The following is a 13,860-nucleotide window of genomic DNA, read 5'->3' as shown; positions in this document are numbered from 1 at the left end:
AAGCCTAACTTCCCAGGAAACTCTTCTTAAAGGGGCACAGACTGCACAGAAGAAGATCCAACACCTTTTTCCAATACCAAAGGCAACCCTTTTGAACATAGGGCTCATATGAGTGTTACAATGGAATAGATCAGTGCTCCACATCAAGAAAATGAACAGAATTACATTTGTAGCTTCTCTTTCACAATATGTTTTCATGACAAGGACAGTGGCTTTGTTGGTTATAATGATATTAATGACACTGGGCCTTTGCAAAGATGATATATTTGGGAGATGAAGCGAGGGCTATCGCAACAACATTAAAACCTTTGCAGGCTTGCATAGTGTCACTTTTGAAAGAGGAAGAAATTTAAATATGCCGTTATCTAATCAGCATGCCTTAGGACTTCAGGTATCAACTGTAGACTCAAAGCTCATGCATATTGTGTCACAGTTTACTGTGGGTCTCTACTACAATGTGTTATTTGCAAAGAGAAAAAGAACAACGAAATGTTATCTTTAGTGCCTGTCTCCTTAAAATTGCCTATTTGTTCTTCTGCAGAAAAGAGGCTTTATTTATAGTAAACACATGCTGTGCAGAACAGAATGGGTTTGAAATTGCCACTGATAAGTATGTTTTGACATTGTACTGGCACAGCGCTTGAAGTAAACTGGGAGTGCTGTATGGTTATACCGGAGTCCAGTCACAAAACAGTAGGACAGTGGTTTTGCTTCACTATGCTCGGATGCACTGTATCCCAGTCCCAGTCCTTGAGCAACCCACTGTGCTGCACACTAGAATGTGTTCTCTGCCCCTACACTGGCTTTTTGTTTAGCTCGTGGGTCGAACCATGCATGTTGGGAGAACAAAGAGTTCAGCCTACATCCTGAAACAAAGTAGGAATGAATAAGAATCACTGTTGTTTTGCCTCTTACCCTGGTGATGGCACCCAGTCCCTTCTCTGGATGACTGCACCTAAGCTTTGGCATCTGTCCCTGCACATGCCACTAGACATCCCAATGTATGACTTCAAATCCAAAGACAGACCAACCACTTTGAAAACATTGGTTTTACGCCGCACCATAACCTTCCCCCTTCAAGCATCAAGTACTGCTCATCCCTGAATAGGCAGGTAAGACACTCTTAGAGGCTCTTTTCGGCATGAGCAACTGGGTGGTGAAATGAACCTCCACTGTCTGAAGAGCCCTTTTCTGTCTTCAAACAGACTCAAGACTGATCCCTTCAAAAAGCACTTCACTGACCATCACTAAGCAATCCAAAGGCACTTGACTGATAACGAATCCTGCATCTAGTAATCTTAATATATTTTTTAATTACAAAACAAAAACAACAACAATAATGAAAAATTTCTCTATTTCTCTCTGATAGGGCTCTATTTTGATGGTATCCCTAGACTTTGGCCTAATTGTATTAGCATTATAATAACTGCTATAGAGACAGCAAAAGCACTTCTGAAAGTGGCTCTTGCCAATAGCATACTTAAATAATGTAAATGTAAATGTCAGCATCAAATTTATATAATGCTTTTTACAACACTTTAAAAAACAACAACAAATGTTTAAATTCCTTCAGTCATAAGCTTTATAATGCCAACCCCAGTGACATGGACTTGACAGCCACAAACTTTGAGGTCAGATGCTAGTCCCTTGTCATGGTCTACATATAGACAAAGCACTGAAACATGCAACAGAATACACATACAATCAAGATATATAGAATTAGTGCACACACACTCACTATATATATATATATATATATATATATATATATATATATATATATATATATATATATATATATATATATATATATATCCCATTGAAATTCTAAATAATTAAACAAATTCACATTCTATAATTAAGGGCACGATCACTATAATAGGCAATGACGAATGGCATTGAGAGGTCCACTCATCAAATATACTGATGCTGATTGCCCGTCAGGCTTTTTCTGGTTCATGGAGATCAGCTACCTGGTAATAAGTCACTGTGCATACAGCGCCATCCACCGGTTCGCCCAAAAAACACATAGAAATCCATTTTGTTCGAAGGAAATTATGAACATTTAGACTATGGATTACATGGATTTCTTAAGTGTCGGGTACTAAAGGTGAAGTCATCTATAGAGCTATAATGAACTATGAAACCCTGTTCTTGGTACTGAACCCTGATCAAGTTCTGCTCAAGTACCTAGCGAATCTAGCAACTGCCAATTCATACACAGTACTTCTCGTGATGTGCACGCACACATTCCAAGTCTTCGTGAAAAAAACCCCCTACAACTACACTTCCCAGGATTCCCAGAATAATTTATTCCTTAGACGAAGAGTACCCGCACAGTTTCGTTATTTCAGAAAGGAGGCGTCTTTAACAAAATACATTTGTTGCTGAAATTTGCGTATTGCTCATCACTGTGCTCTATTGTAGAGTGATGAATAGTTGCAGTGTGTTGTGACTTTTCTCGCAGGCGGGTTGGTATGTGCCCGTTATGGAAGGAAGAGGGAGGTGAAAGTTCACCATGGCTTGGACATATCAGGTGACAATTTGGAAAAGTTGGGCCGCCTCCGCAGTTAAAATTTCACAGACTTGGAAAATGACATGCGAGGGAGCGAAATACAACGAGGAAGACGGAGAGGACGATGCGTTTGCATTTGATTATTACGATGATGACTTCGATGCATTCACAGATGGAGACGGAGACTCCGGCTGCCATGAAGGGGGTTAGTTGCTACTTTTGCGTTTCTTACTATTAATTTACAATTTAAAGGTCATTATTATAAACCGTATGTTTGAAATGCTGCTTGTGGTGTCGCGGAATGTGTGTCTTTCAGTACGATCATTTCTTTTGAAAGTCGCATTTTAGCTTGTGGCATGTGGAATCTCTCAAGCTCATAACAGCGTAAAATAAATTGACCTTGACGAATTAAAGGCCAGACTTAATTACCAAACCAACGTAGCAGCTGGCCTAAATATTTATTAACATCCTCCTGCTACAGTTGCGGCAACTGTATGAGCCACAAAGCGGCCGTTCTGCTCCCTGGGAAAACCTGTCCCCATTTCGCTACGTATTCCACACCTGACACGCAAAGATGGAAAATGGATGCTGGAGTCAACACTATGTTGGCAGTAAATTACAGGGTAAACTAGATTAAACAACATGAAATTACATAATAAGCAGGAGCTTAATAGTTTATGACACGGTGCTTCGAAAATAAACATGTCTTTTTTTTTTTTTGCCGAACTTGGCGAATGTTTGCTCCCTTTCCAAGAAGTGTCACAGTAAGAACCTCTGACAAACATAGCTGCGGTCCAGAAGCAGGACTGAAGTAGCAGGCTGTCTCCGTAAATGCAGAGCACATTCCTAAGTAGAGCTATCAAGGTCCCAGCTCTTGGAACAGCCAGGAGCACGTGCTTTGGAGTGGCGCGAGAATGCTGACTCTCGTTACCTTCCCCTCTGCACACTTGCACAGACTTTGTTGATGACTTGATCTGTTCCATACATTGCACATACTTTCACTGCTTTGTAGCAAACGATGATTTATAAGATACTGCTTTACGGTATTTAGCAGCTCAGAAATATGAACTGTTGAGTACGATACGATAATGTATAAATGGGTAATCTCACACAACCGGCTCACATTATACATATGCAGAAAAGGCCATGCTTTGGGGGTGTGTGTGTGTGTGTGTGTGTGTGTGTGTGTATTCACAAGATTAAACGTTTTGAATCTTGTTTAGATTCAGTTATTGTTTTGGTTTACCTTGTACGCCCAAGTCACAGTGAGGTGAAGTCTGCTCAGTGCCTCAACATAGTCATCCTAAAACAATGGGGAAGTTATAAAGTAGTCAGAACAGTAAAATGGTAAATTGGAGAATTTAAAAAAAGGCTTAATAATTAAACTAAAATCTAGGAAACTAACATTTGAGGACAGAATTTACTCAGAAAAGAAATTTAAAAAGTGGATGAGTGTTTTAAAATTCATTTTAACTGGGGTTACATTCCTTGGTGAGGGCTTGCCCAAAGGTTGAGAACTACTCCCAAATTCATAAAAGAGAATTCAATTAAGGCAAAAAAAAAAAATAAAAAAAAATATATATATATATATTTCAAACGATCAGGTTATTTCCTGAATTATGCTTGTCTGTTGTGCAGTGCTGGGCTTCAGAGACCCTTTCAGCAGTGAGGTGAAGCCTCGTATCTTGCTCATGGGACTGCGGCGCAGTGGCAAGTCCTCCATCCAGAAGGTGGTGTTCCACAAGATGTCCCCCAACGAGACTCTCTTCCTGGAGAGCACAAATAAGATATGTCGAGAGGACGTTTCCAACAGCTCTTTCGTCAGCTTCCAGATCTGGGACTTTCCTGGTCAGATTGATTTCTTCGACCCCACTTTCGACTATGAGATGATATTCCGTGGTACAGGAGCACTCATTTTCGTCATTGACTCACAGGTATAATGTCTTGCAGTAAAAAATATCTGTGGTGTTTAATTTCTACAAAGGCCAGTGTGGGTCCAAGTTTGTTTTTTTTTTGTTGTTTTTTTTTTGTATTCCCAGCAATAATTGTCTTCAGTCAAGATTTTATTTAGTCAAGTTAGGTGTGCTACTGCTTGTACTTCTGGTGTTACTATTTGAACAGAAACTTGGACCCACGTTGGACATTTGTAGATGACATTGGTGACCACTGCTTCAGATGTTACAGGTATTGGCAGTCTTGAGAAACCTGCCATATCTTTTCATATTCCCTCATTTATTATTGTTCCTTTATTTTACTGTTCTGTGACTACTTTCTAACTTTGTTTTAGGATGACTATGTTGAGGCTCTGAGAAGACTTCACCTTACCGTGACTCGGGCCTACAAGGTAAACCCGGACATTAACTTTGAGGTGTTCATCCATAAAGTGGATGGGCTGTCCGATGATCACAAGATTGAGAAACAGCGGGACATACACAAACGTGCCAACGATGACTTGTCGGACGCTGGCTTAGAGAGGATACATTTAAGGTGTGTTACAAAGCACAGTCTGAAATTCACAAAGCACTTTAATATTAAGCCCTCTTAGATCATAGTCACGCAACCTGATCTGAGATCAGGGTATTTTCTCTGTGTGACTTTGCCCTATGGCACAAAGAGGATTATTAATAAAATCTTTATGAACTGAAAACCATGTGTTTATCTTATTTTTCAGCTTCTACCTGACAAGTATCTACGATCACTCCATTTTTGAAGCCTTCAGTAAAGTCGTGCAGAAGCTCATTCCTCAGCTCCCAACCTTGGAGAATCTACTCAACATTTTTATATCTGTGAGTGATGAGACGTACAGCATCCCAAGGTTTTAGAATGAGGGAGGTTTCCACATTGTAACACACCTCTGGTAGTGATCTCCATGGCTGCCTTGGTAATTAGCTGAGTTTAATCAGGTAATCAGCAGCACTACAGTGGAACTGGCAGGGGGGGCAAGGAGAATGTATAGTGGAGTGAAATGTAAAAAATGAAGAGTAGTGAGCAATATTGTGGAATGACTTGCCACTGCTGTGAAGCTGCTTCATGTTTTCTCATTACGTCGTTGGTTAACTGAGCTAGCTCTGTGTCTGGAAGAGATGTGATTACTTGGCCTCTAGGTCATGAATGCTGGCGCTTCATGCATATGGTAATATGTGCGAATGTGCATAAAAAGGCAGTCGTCATCACAGACAACCTGGGATCTGTTCCAGAAACAGTGAACTGAAATATTCGTCTGTAAACCATCGGCTTCCTAAAGCTTGAAGTGAAATGGATGGCAGCACTGTAGAAAGCTTCTGTGTGGTTGTGGACAATAACACTCAAACCATGCTGTTCACAGTGTTCTCTTTTCATGTTCATTTCATTCATATTCTTATTGTGCCTATACAAATAAGAAAATTAGCAAATAATTTAGGGCATTTTTTTTTTACACCAGCCACATGATGGCAGCAATGAGTCATTGATGAAAGAAGCATTTGCTCCCCATTATTAGAAGGGGAAAAAAATGAGCAGATGTGGAATAAAACAGCACTCTTTTCTTTAAACCTATGCATACTCTCTTATATTGATACTTAAATATCTTTTATTTAAGCTGCATTCTGGTGTAGCAAATAGCAAAAGGTATCCTGCCATTTCATTCACTCTTGAGTAAACATCTTTATACGTGGTGCATTTGCTAATGAGAAAATGTTAGACCGATGACTTTCATGTGTACCTACTGGATTACATAATTCACTCTCAGTTCACACGGTAGTTTTACTGTGATATTGACTCAGAACACATTAAAAAAAAATGTAAAGACTATTGATGAGGTTGGCGTTGAACCTCTTGCTCTACTTTGCCGTGATTGCAGAATTCAGGGATCGAAAAAGCCTTTCTGTTCGATGTGGTCAGTAAGATCTACATCGCCACAGACAGTAGTCCGGTGGACATGCAGACATATGAGCTATGCTGTGACATGATAGACGTGGTCATCGACATCTCCTGCATCTACGGGTGAGTGGCCTTATTGTAGAAACTCCACTGAATACTTTAAAGCACCAGTTTTGTTATAGATGTCATGTTTTTTTTTTTGTTTGTTTGTTTTTTTTCCTATGCCCTTTTGCCCTTACATTTTTTGTAATGTTTTGAAACTGCACCAAATGGAAGCTTGTAAACAAACAAACAAAAAGTACACCCTCACCTTGTGTTGATTAATGAAGGCAAAATTAAATATGTACCGTGCATTTGTCTGCAGACTCTGCAGAACCTCTGCCTCTTCCCTGGTCTTATTTAATGGTATTTAGCAGAAAGTTCCTCTGCACTGTGTAAAGACTGTCTGTTAGACAGAAGGGGCGAGGACAAGTGCCTCTGGCACTAGTGACCTGGGGTGAGCAAGCTGTCCGCCAGCAGCAGCAGCCTACTGAGCACGTGAGGCTCAGGATGGCTCTGCCAGACCTGGGAAAACGGGCGGGAATGCCCTCTGCTCCCTCCCTTATGTGTTTGCAGCCATGGATGCTTTTCAGAGAAGGACGGAAATGACACGAGACCCCAATTTCACACATTGGCAGACTGCATTATGCCGACTGGTTTTTAATAATATGCTCTTAAACAAGCCTGATTTCCCCTCCCCACCCCAGCAGGCTTAGCGACAAGCGGCTGTGGTGTTTTGTTTCAGCAGTTTCCTCCTTTTAACTCTTTAGAGTAACTTTTTTTGTGTGGTTTTGTTCTTTGTCTGCCTCAGTATGCTCAATTACCACCCAAGCTTGCAATTATGAAGCATTCATATTTACTTCAGATGAACATCACATGTATGTTTTTAGTGTCAAAGCGGTGTGTTTTGGTTCTTTTAACAGCTTGTGATTTTAACGTAGGGTTTCTCTTCATTTTTCATAATTGTGATGTGGTCCAGCTTTGCAGCATCGGCAGTGTTTGCATCCTGCAGCAGCTGAAGCAGGTCTCTGGTGTTGCATGTTACTTAAGAACAGGTTTACACACACTTTATATTTTAGACACGTTTCCGACTTAATCATCCACGCTTAAGCGCAGGTCGATGTTCTGCATTTTAACGCAAGCACCACAGAAGTGTTCAAAATTCTGGATGCCATTAGGGTCTCCCAGCTTCTTTATCCAATCACAATGGAAAGAGACAGGAGAGAGGCAAGATAAACAGCTTTGATTTGCAGTGTTTTTGCAGAAACCTGTGAAGCATTATGGGTTTTTCCTTGGCTCAGTGTTTCTCCCTCACAGAGGGAGTTGTTTGTTCCAACACCCCCCGCCCGCTACAATTGCTTGTGGGCGCATTAGGTACCTGAACCCAGATTAATGCAAAGCTGATTATGTGGTGATTTCTTTTGTAAAACGTGCCGTACAGATTTGGGGCATCCAAAACCTTTTTGTTTTGCTTTTTTTTCCCCCCCTGTGCTCAGGTTAAGTGGAGATGAGGCTGGGTCCCCCTATGATAAAGAATCCATGGCCATCATTCACTTGAACAACACCACGGTGATGTACCTGAAAGAGGTCACCAAATTCCTGGCACTTGTCTGCTTCCTCAGGGAAGAAAGCTTTGAGAGGAAAGGTGCGTGTCCACATTTTACTATTATTATGATGATTGCTTATTTGTGGTGGTGGTAATAATAATAATGACTACAATATAATATTTTGGTTTGATGGCCAACTACAAACAAAACAGCTGAGTGTTTTCCCTGCTAGAATGCACTACATTCAATTTATGAAGGGTTTCATAATTTAGTAATTGAATAAAGAAGCTGGGAGACCGTAATGGCAACCAGAATTTTGCACTCCCACGGTGCTTGCATTAAGCTATGGAACATTGACCAGCACTTAACTGTGGATGACTTGGTCTTTAACGTGTCAAAAGCATGTGCAAACCTGCTGTTAAGTAATGGTAAAGTACTATCTCCATTAACCTGGGCAGTATGGTTGATCATTTTGGATTGGAGCTGAGCACGCTTAGCAGCCCAAATTTTGCCCCAAGCGCCAGTGTGTCCCACTAAGACTAGAGAATGGAAGGATTAGAATCTTGGAAGAATTTTGACTGGGATATTTGCCCAGAGATCCAGCAACCCTCCAGCGGAAGGTGATAATTGCACAGACAGGCAAAGCTCGGGGGAGGGGGACACCAATGCTTTATGGTCACATGGTAGTTTCAGGTTTGCATCACCTAAAGGATACACAGTATTTATAATAAGGTTAACGAATGTATAGCTTTTATGTTTGAATGAAAGGATGTACTGTTGTTGGTGCTCCACACAAGGTTTGTTTTTCTGTCTTATTTTTCATTAAGCTTAACATCCTACACAATGTGTTGAAGAAAGAGTTCCAAACTGTTTATCAATATCAGTTATAAAGTTGTTTGCTTTTAAACTTAAAAAAAGAAAATGTTTCAAAAACCTTGGCAGCTGACATACTTTCTGGTGCATTTTAAGAGGTAGTGTGTCAAGGCCTTGTTCTACAGTGAATATATAAATTTGCTCTATCATTTTAGCATAAATAATTTTAATGTTTAAATTTCAAACATTATAATTATTATTATTATTATTATTATTATTATTATTATTATTACTGTTCATCTTAAATTGGCGCTTAGAATTATTATTATTATTATTTTTTTTTTTTTTTACAAAGTAATATGGAACAGATTAAAAATGAAGGAAAAGCTGAGATTGTGCAGAGCATTCTATCTGGAGGTCCCTAGGATATTTAAATCAAATACACCTCCATATTGTGATGCAATAAGTTACTTTTGAAAATGAATGGAATTAGGAAACGCTCTGAGAGCATTTGCTACCAAGACTATTTGATGTTCAAAGCTAATAGAGAATCATCTCAAATTATTCAGATTTTAGTACTCTCTCACTTGAGGCATGAAAGTTTCAGATAACTCTTTTAAGCATTTCTTGCTGAAAAATAAGATGGTGTGTTTTTTTGTGGTTGTTTTTGTGTTCATGCTTGCTGTTTCCCTGCTGCTTGCATCTGTTCTTTAGGTTAGCCACGCTAAAAATTGATTCCACTCTGTTCTCTTATCAGGCCTTATTGACTACAACTTTCACTGTTTCAAGAAGGCCATTGAGGAAGTGTTCGATGTGCGTTTGAAAGTGCAAAGAAATCGCAAGCTCCTGAGCCAAAGGAGGTGGAGCAAACTGACCATGCCAAACAGAACCCACTCGGAGCACCACTGAAGCTGATGGCCCTAGACGTCATCACCGCCACAACTGTTACTGGTCATGACAGAACATCAAAGAGAAGTGACCTTACACAAGGGCTACCTGCTGCTTCATAAAAAGCCAAGACAAATTATTCTCAATTTAGACCCTCACACAACAGACTTAATTCCCTGTATATTGGCAACACAAAAGGCACAGACTTGGAGTCGTAAATGCTATTACTTTTTAGCTTGTGAAATATTGTTACAGCAAAGTTCTAGCAGGAAGTTGAATGTTGAGAGTGTTTAAAATGTCTGTTTGCACAAAACTGCTTTTCTAGTTAACAAATTGGCGTTTAATTTTCAGAGCTCATCGTTTCTATCCTTTCTGTGAACTGCTGTAATTATGCCCATGAAGGGTTTCATTTATTTAGGTCACTGACTTGTCTGTTGGTAGTAAGTCAAGGCAGGAAGATGCGTGACCTGAGGGGCTCCTTCACTTTAAATGAGTGGTGGGAAATTCCTTGCCTTTAATCCTGTTTGCTATTGGGGGGGGTAAATGACAGTAGATTTTTTAAATTTATTTTGCCTCTTGTAATAAAAGTGCTTTAAAATGTTACATAAAATGAAATTAAATTAATTGCAAACTTAACTTATCTTTGCATGTGTAATGAAAGCAATGTGTGAATTTACACTTCACCTTAGTCCTCTTAACTTTGGTCATTTTGTCCCAGTGTCTGTTATACAAGCCTGTTTTATACTCAATCTCCAGGACTGCTTATGGGTACTAAGGCTTTGTGATTGATTATACATCAGAATCGGGTTTATTCTCAGTTTTGTTTTTTTTTTGTTTTTATATTGTAATTTGTTTATATAAAAACAAATTACAATTTTTTAAATAGCCATTGTTATGCTTAAAGGTTAGATGCTTTCTTGGAAAAAGTAGCATCTTTTTCTGTTCCATCAGCAGCAAGTGTAAGTGCTACTTCTGAATCTGCAGACCTACTACCTCCTCTCCTGTCAACACATTTACGCCACTGTCCTCCAACACAATGACTTGTAACCTTTAGCCAAATCATCATCAGTTCATGGACTACTGGAGCAAAACACCTCAACCCTGGGGACTTGGATGCCACTGTGCCCCGTTCTTAGCTGTTGCATCATCAGATACGGTTCAATAGACAGTGTGCGATGAGCATTGATAAGCAAGTTGCCGGGGGAGAGAGAATGTCGGCGAGAATCCCAGTGGAATCTTTCGCTTCAGCACGAGAGCTTGAGAGGCAGGAGCTGGGGTCCGCAAGCCACTCCTCGCCGGATAGACTACGAGGCAACTGCAGGGTGTTATGCAAAACGGTCTCTTGTTTGGATTTGTAATCCCCAGAAGAGGGCCAACTCATAGGCCAATGGAGCCATCTCTGTGTGAGGGCGTGTCTGTTACCCTGTGTGTTGTTGTAACGTAGGGGGGAGGCCATCGGAGTGGGGCAACTATTTTCGTCTCTCCTCCTCCCTTTTCATTTCCCCATGACTAGTTGCATCGTTATACAAAATTTATCTTTGTAGGAGCATTTCCAAACTGATTTTGCATACACTGTATAAACAAGAGTGAGCCTTTCCTTTATATTTCACCCTTTGCAAAACCATAACATCACTATGTTTATCAAACAGCATTTTATATGAAGTGTTTTGCAGTGAGCTGGGTTTGATGAAGGCTGTCACAGTGGTTTAAATTGCAAAACTATGGTCTCCTCACATTAAGTAGCTGTGTGTTCAATCTATGTTTGCTTCCTCCCCGATCATCATCTCATACAAACTGTTGTATGCCAGGAGCTGATTAAGTAGCCATTATTGTTTAAGTGTACAAGCATGGTTTAGAGCAGCTACCTCTACTGGATTGTTAATTAAGCATAGCCCTGCAGGAATGACCTCTGCCTTTTGTGCTGGTTTGTGTGATGCTGATGTGACAAAGGGTGAAGCTTGCTGCATAAAATCACTAGGATTAGGGTTAAGGTTAGGGTTAATCCTAACCCTCACCCTAGTGAGGTCCATTACCACCAGGATCCTCAAAGTCCAGCTTCAGTGTCCAAATGTTCACTACAAACACTGCAGAAATTCTCTATGTACAAGTCCTGGGTAAAGGTTGAAAAGTGGAGTATATGCGACTCCTTGAAGCAGCTCTAGTAACAAATGGACAAGCATAATCAGTTCCTCGGTCACAAGCTCTAAAAGACTTAAGAGAAAGTACATCTGTTTGTCTGTAATGCCACACACAACTCATGTTCATCTGCTCTTTATGTGTAAGGAACTCCCCCAACACACAATCCCCTAGTGCTCTTATTCCAGAATCCCTACCCATCCTTTGGGTCTGAAATATATCATTACCTGTCAGTTACCTGTTAAAAGGTTGTACTCATGTTTAAAATGTCTTACAATATTCAAGCTTTCAGTATGACAATATATCCTATATTTTGAATTAATTGGACAATGCAATAAGAATGCTTTGCAGGTTCCCCTGTAAAATGTATTTTTGCTATTTCTATGCTTATTACAATTTTCAAACTTCATGACACTGATATTCAGACTAACATGGGAGAAACCTTGTTTTTTGCAACTGAAAAATAATGTCATATAAGCTGTGATCATTGATTCAGCTTCTGTTTTGTGGCTGTCATGAGCTACCAGAAATGTTCTGTCATGCTGGTGAATTTAAAGAGTTCATACCTTAAGGTTAAAAGTTAAAATCAACAGATGGTTTAGTATCAGAATGCATGAACACACTTATGGCTGAGATTACTGTTTGAACTGTTAGCATTGCCCATATTTTTCACATGCATTAAAACATGTCACGTGCAGTTTTATCAGTCACTGAGCGTTAGGAGCTTTGAATATCTACTTCTGAAATCAACACTCCTATGAATGACTGCCAAAAAGAGCCTGAGGTTACCCCAAGACATCCTGTTTAAAAACCAAACACAGTGCTAAATGTGTGTTGTGCAGCTGCTTGTACAAAAAATAAGTTAAAATCAGAAAAAGAAGATTAAATACTAGGCAAGCTGCCATAAAATAGTATAACAAAATAAAAACTAACCATCTATTAAAAAATATTTTAATGTATAATCAATCAAAATATGCTTAGAGGCCATTTTCATCTGAACCACTTGCTTTTAGTTTTTAAGTCACTGAGCTGTTTTTGTAGTCTGCCTACATTTCAGTTTTAGTGTTAACTGATTGTTGGGGGTTTTTATTTTTTACTTTCACAAAAAAATATAAACTGATAAATCTAATATAACTAATAAGCAAGGTTGTGCCAAGTGCAGAGTTAATACTTTGTATTTCATAAATGATTGTTGCTGTGCAGTTACAGACTGTAACCTTGCTGTTGCCATGCAGACACAAATTTTCAGAAACCCTCTTCCTCATTCTTCTTTGAATTTCTGGCCACATGACTAGTGATTTTCAGATTTTTAAGGTTGGCAGCACAGTAAAGCACACTGACACTGTAGTAGCATGGTCATTGGCATTGCACTAGCACTTACTTTTCCTCAGAGGTGGGAAAACTGAGTTAAAACGTTGGCTGCTTGCAGGCATGCGCAACTTGTGAGCTTCATTGGCATAGAGTGTGGTGCCAGGGCTTGCTTCTATTGGTGGGACAGCTTTTCAGATCTTGCTGGGCAGCTGTTGCCTGCCTGAAGCTAGGTCTGATTGCTCCACTGGTGTTGTGGGCCTCAGGGAATGACTAACAGATAGTTCAGTAACTTTATGCCAGAGAACAAAGCCACAGCCAAAGCTGTTGCAACATAAGTATCATGACTCCAAGCTTTACAGAAGATCTGCAAAATATGAATGGTGTAAGACAGTAATAATTAACATCAAACTGAGGAGACAGCAGATGGATATTGTTGCCCTCCAAGAAACAGGACTGACATTCTCTGGAAAGACGTCCTTTTTCTGTTACAGGAAGCTTCCAGAAGAGGCCAGGGAAATGATGTTCCTTTGGCAATAAACAACCTACTTGTTACGATCCCCAGAAACAACATCAGTCCCACACTGCCACACCAGTTTTAAATAGCAGTGGACCTGGTTAATGTCTTCAGTGTCTATGCACCTATACAAACTTCTGCCCAGGAAGTTAAGGACAAGTTCTGTGATTCTTGCAGCTTTCAGTGACCCTTCTCAAGAGGCACTATTTATTCTTACCAGCTTCAGTGCCAGAATTGGC

The 13,860-nt window shown here is 39.9% G+C and overlaps 1 protein-coding gene across 2 annotated transcripts; it reads left to right on the top strand.

Moving 5' to 3' along the window:
- The first annotated feature begins 2,414 nt into the window (after nucleotides 1–2,414).
- Nucleotides 2,415–12,500, top strand: rragd (ras-related GTP binding D). 2 transcript variants are annotated; one of them, XM_027030879.2, is made up of 8 exons: nucleotides 2,415–2,720; nucleotides 4,154–4,449; nucleotides 4,691–4,699; nucleotides 4,803–5,002; nucleotides 5,187–5,301; nucleotides 6,354–6,496; nucleotides 7,909–8,057; nucleotides 9,530–12,500. In XM_027030879.2, the coding sequence occupies exons 1-8, from the start codon at nucleotides 2,519–2,521 to the stop codon at nucleotides 9,679–9,681; spliced, it is 1,266 nt and encodes a 421-aa protein (XP_026886680.2). In that variant the 5' UTR covers nucleotides 2,415–2,518; the 3' UTR covers nucleotides 9,682–12,500. The 2 variants fall into 2 exon arrangements, with proteins under 2 accessions (XP_026886680.2, XP_026886681.2); XM_027030880.2 differs by lacking the exon at nucleotides 4,691–4,699 and having other exon boundaries at nucleotides 2,417–2,720.
- Nucleotides 12,501–13,860: the final 1,360 nt, after the last annotated feature.

This window comes from Electrophorus electricus, chromosome 13 (assembly GCF_013358815.1).
Source record: "Electrophorus electricus isolate fEleEle1 chromosome 13, fEleEle1.pri, whole genome shotgun sequence".
In the NCBI taxonomy this organism is placed as follows: domain Eukaryota; kingdom Metazoa; phylum Chordata; class Actinopteri; order Gymnotiformes; family Gymnotidae; genus Electrophorus; species Electrophorus electricus.
Note: the sequence above shows the minus strand (reverse complement) of the source record. Positions and strands in the feature narration are given on the sequence as shown.